Source organism: Embiotoca jacksoni, unplaced genomic scaffold, assembly GCF_022577435.1.
Source record: "Embiotoca jacksoni isolate LCO1_2020_lvr unplaced genomic scaffold, fEmbJac1.0.p SCAF_13, whole genome shotgun sequence".
NCBI lineage: Eukaryota > Metazoa > Chordata > Actinopteri > Embiotocidae > Embiotoca > Embiotoca jacksoni.
The window spans coordinates 18,761,889-18,767,156 of NW_027185263.1; the positions used below are offsets into that span (position 1 = coordinate 18,761,889).

The window sequence follows — 5,268 nt, forward strand, 5'->3', positions numbered from 1 at the left end:
TCTCCCGTACCTTTTGACGGGAAGTGTAACTCCAATGATTAATAACAAACACAACTAAATAGAACAGTTAAACAATAAAACACTAAAAAGGCCAACATGCAAGAGGGCAAGTACTGCTGTGAAGGATATAACAAACATTTAATTATTTTTGTTGTTGATCTGGATTCATTTAAAGGAGTGTTTTAAAGGGGGGCAATATAACATTGTCCTGATGTCACACAATAATCCAACAATCCTCGGCAGGTGGAATTTTATTTATTTCATTGGAAGGTATAGAAACAAGGTTGCAAATATCTATCCAATGTATCCTCTGCGTACTTTTCATTGTTTTAATTTTGTTACACATCTGGATGCAGATATATTTTTAAAAAAATTCAACGTGTTTATTTCTCGTGGTCAAAAATGGATTAAACATGTGTTTCATATATTTATTCTTTTAATTGAGACATTTTTAATTAATTTTTCAGTTGTATCCCACATCTAATGCAAAAAGGACTTGTTGAAAATTGATGACAAAACATATACTTTTATTCATTTACAGGTTATGAAACTGTTCTAATTGTCATTTAATAAAAATTTCCACATGCATAATCTGTTCCATATACTGTAACAGCCCAAATCATCCCATGTCATCATAATTACGGTGTCTTATTTTGGGGAACTTTTTTGTTGGATGAGCAATCAAAGACTTCCTCTCTTATCCATAAAAGGAGTATTTCTTGAGTCACTGACTCAAGAAGATTGCTCAACACACCCTGGCCATAGCATATATAACAGAAGAAGAACACACAAGTTGTATTCAACAGGAGAAACATGAAGACTTTCCATCTGAGCATTCTACTAAGCCTAGCGGTCGCAGTTTACTGCGCACCAATAGTGCAGCAAGATGAACACTTCGCAGAGGTATGTGTGCCTTATTATGCATGTGGTTTTACTATTGTGTGATGAAGTGCCTTTGAAAATTTTTCTTTATATTCTACAGGTTATGTTGATATTGAAATTATCCTTTTTAGGCATACTTCTTCCTTCCTTTATCTAATAGGTAATGAAGCTGATGTATTTTATCTGTGATTTTTTTTGTTTTCTTTTTCTCTTCTGTAGAGCTACCTGAAGAACTTTTACAATCTAACAGAAGACAGCGACCCGACTGTCAGACGGGCAATCAGCCCGATTATCAAGAAGCTGATGGAGATGCAGAGATTCTTTGGTCTCGAGATCAGTGGGTCTCTGGATACTGACACCTTGGCCATGATGAAGAAGCCCCGCTGTGGTGTTCCAGATGGAAAAATGGCTCGTTTCTCCATTTTTGGAAACAACCTGAAGTGGGAGAAAAACAGCCTCACATACAGGTGAATTATCTGACGAGACAATGGGTGAAAGGGATGTAGTAATACAGGCACACCACATAGTTCATTATTGAAGTGTATTTTCTGTTCCACAGGATTGAGAACTACACACCTGACATGTCTGCTGCAGAGGTGGATGACTCCATCGAGAAAGCTCTGCAAGTTTGGGCCAAAGTCACTCCTCTGAGATTCACAAGACTCTACAGTGGAACCGCTGACATCATGATCTCCTTTGGTCGCCGAGGTGAGTCCAAAATAACTTTCAATCATTTATGCTCAATTTGTTGGTTGTAACACTCCACAAAGCCTCTAATCATACTGATGAAGAGTACCTTGTCATTTTAATAAACCAGGAACATTTGGACTTATTTTTACATTAATTAAATAAAGGATAGTGCTTTTATTTGGTCTACTAAACTTAATATGACTATGATCTCACAGAACATGGTGATTTTTACCCCTTTGATGGACCTGACGGCACTCTTGCCCACGCCTTCGCCCCATCTCCTGGTATCGGAGGAGATGCTCATTTTGATGATGATGAGACCTTTACTTTCCGCTCAAACACAGGTACATTTTATTACTTTTACATTGCATGATGTCTTCTGATATTTTATAACTAGTCTGTCAATATATGTTTTCATATGATTTACCCTAGAGAAACTGTAACCAACCTGTCATATGTTTTCTGCTTTAGGCTACATCCTCTTCATGGTTGCTGCCCATGAGTTTGGCCACTCTCTGGGCTTGTCTCACTCTGATGATCCTGGTGCTCTCATGTACCCTATATACTCATACAATAACCCCGACTCCTTTATTCTGCCCCAGGATGATATAAACGGCATCCAATTCCTCTACGGTTAGTACTGATTGTCTGGATCATCACTGCCTGTTTGAGCAAATAGCACTTGATCTCTTTGATGAACTTATGCAAAAATGATTTCAGGTTACTTTGCTACAATGTAACATTAATTCCATATAACCTCCAGGTAAAAACAAGAATCCTGTTCTGCCTGGACCTACATCCCCCCCCACCCCTAATGCCTGTGATTCAACCATGGTATTGGATGCTGTTGCCACCCTGCGAGGAGAGATACTTTTCTTCAAGGACAGGTATCAAAGATGCTGAACGTGCACAGTTATGAATGCTGATGTTCATTAAGAGCATTTTTCTACACACTAAAGCTTTCTCCTGAACGAATAATGTTTTTTGATTGCGTTCTCAGGTTCTTCTGGCGTAGCTACTCTCAGAACAGTTTACCTCAGCAAACTCTCATCACAAACTTCTGGCCTGATGCTCCAGTCAATATCGATGCTGCTTATGAGAGCCCAGAGTCAGACAGTGTCTTACTCTTTAAAGGTATGTGCCTTTGTGTCCACCCAGTGTCACACTATTTGTACATCTACATTATTTGTCTGAATATAGATTTACTATAAAGTCCTCTTACTCCACAGATGATCAAGTGTGGGCTTTTAGGGGCTATGATCTTGTGCGTGGCTATCCTAAATTCATTTCCAGTTTCGGTCTGCCCAAAACCGTGAAGAAAGTAGATGCAGCCCTCTATGACAAAGCTTCTGGCAAGACTCTGTTCTTTGTTGGCAGCAATTACTACAGGTGGGTTTAAATGGGAGCTGAAATTAATTGAGAGGACGGATTATAGTGGGATAATGGTTTATGTGATGTATTTCAAATGATGAATTGGTCTCATTGCTGTCTCTTGCATCAGTTATGATGAGGCCAGAAAGACTATGGACCAGGGATTCCCGAAACGAGTGGATCAGACCTTCTCTGGCCTGACCAGCAAGGTGACGGCAGCTTTGCAATACAGAGGTTAGTAGCATGCAAACACTCAATAATTCAAGTTCTTCTGTATCCTTCAAGTCATAATTCAGCACTAACATGTAACATCTCTGTTGTGCAGGCTTTACTTACATCTACAGTGGACCCTACATGTTTGAGTACAGTCTGGCGAGTGGGAAGTTGTTCCGCATGCTGAGGAACAGCTACTTCCTGCGCTGCACCAACTACTAGACCAGCTGACTTGCTAACTCTTGTTGACAATGAAGGCACGGTTAAAAAGGATTCATGATTTGTAACAACGAATCTTATTTTATTATATCAAATGATTCTGTTGCAAAATTACAGGTGCATACTGGATATATGCCTTTCCTGAGAACTTTTTATTTTTTAGATGTTAGCCATTGCTTTTTTAAATAAATATAACTTAATTTTTTTTTTAATTATGTAATATTAATTATTTAATTATTGCTAATGCTATTTTTGTTGTTGTTTTGTGGGTGTAATGAAGAAACATTGTTACATGCTAACTAAACATTTTAACATTATTACAACTGCATATCTGTACACAGATTTGGACACCACTGTGACTAAATATATGAATGTATGTATGTATGAAAAGTGTACAAAGGCAAAATGTGACAGTGAGAATAAATTGGTACAACAAATCAGTACATTTTTGTGTCTTCTATAGAAATCTGAAAAAAGTATCTGTTCATTACTAGAAATACCGCTTTGCAGTTGAATGCTTCCACTGACCAGGCAAGTTGCAATTTATATCCATGTCTGTTCAGATTTATATGTAGTGACGGCTTCAAAAGGAATACCTATATATGTTCACATGCTTAGCCAGTAGGCAATGCTTCTTGATATGGGGTAATAATTAATAACATAATAATAACCTTAATATGTGGCTGTTGCTGCAAAGAACCAACAAATTCTAAAATGTCATCTATTCAGTGTCTGACCAAATGTGAAATATTGTCACAATTACATTACATTTAGCTGATGCTTTTATCCAAAGCAACTTACAACACACTGATGGTACACCATCGGGAGCAATTTGTTTTAGGGTTCAGTGTCTTGCTCAAGGACGCTTAGGCACGCGGACAGGAGGAGCTGGGATTGAACCACCAACCTTGTGATTAGTGTGCAACCCACTCTACCGACTGAGCTACAGCCTCCCTCTTACCACCTCTTTATGTTGACCTATGACCTTTGGGATATAAAACATCATCACTTCACCATTTTATCCTGTTAGATATTCTTGTAATACTTTGTCAAAATTAATGCGTACGGTGTTGTGAGGGCAAGTGGTTTGCTGATATTAACAATGGGAACATAGTGGACCATAGTGGCAGTGGGGTTATGATATGCACAAGCATAAGTTACAGAAACCAAACACAGGTGCATTTTATTGATGGCAGTTTAAAATATGAAGAGATTTCCTAACAACATGCCTTTCATCCACCGCCATCTCCTCATGTTGCGGCATGACAATGCACGGCTCCATGTTAGAGGGATCCGTACAGAATTCCTGGGAAGCTGAAACATCCCATTTCTTACATGCCTGCATAATCACCAGCTGTGTCACCCATCCAGCATGTTTGGGATGCTCTGGATCGCCGTAAACAACAGCATGTTCCAATTTCTGCAAATATCCATCAACTTCACACACCTATTGAACAGGAGCAGGCCAGCATTCCATCAACAATTTGATCAACTTGATGTGAATTAAATGTGTAAAAATGGATGAGAAAATGGTGGTTAGACCAGATACTGACTAGTTTTCTGCCCATTCACACCCCCCCAATACAAAATGCATATATGTAACATATGTAAAATTATGCAAAATAATATAGAAAAAAAAAAAAAAAAGGTAAAACATGCTAATTTTTAGATTGGGCTTTTATTAATCAGTCAAAGGAACATCTATGCTCTAATCATGATGATTTAGGAGTGAGCTCAGTGAACGACTGAAATGCTGGATGGAAGACATGTTACCACCTGGCTCAAGGCTGGAAACAAAAAGAGAAGGCCAACCAGAAAAAAAACATGGACAAGTGTACTGGTAGCAGAACAGCTTATTTTACAAATGAGGAGTAAACTACAATGTTGGAAAAA

General features: G+C 38.3%; 1 protein-coding gene across 1 annotated transcript; it reads left to right on the plus strand.

The window, feature by feature from the left end:
• The first annotated feature begins 813 nt into the window (after positions 1-813).
• LOC138196740 (collagenase 3-like) lies at positions 814-3,812 on the plus strand. Its single transcript, XM_069147085.1, has 10 exons — positions 814-903; positions 1,102-1,349; positions 1,442-1,590; positions 1,788-1,916; positions 2,044-2,205; positions 2,336-2,459; positions 2,573-2,706; positions 2,802-2,961; positions 3,074-3,177; positions 3,269-3,812. The coding sequence occupies exons 1-10, from the start codon at positions 814-816 to the stop codon at positions 3,376-3,378; spliced, it is 1,410 nt and encodes a 469-aa protein (XP_069003186.1). The 3' UTR covers positions 3,379-3,812.
• Positions 3,813-5,268: the final 1,456 nt, after the last annotated feature.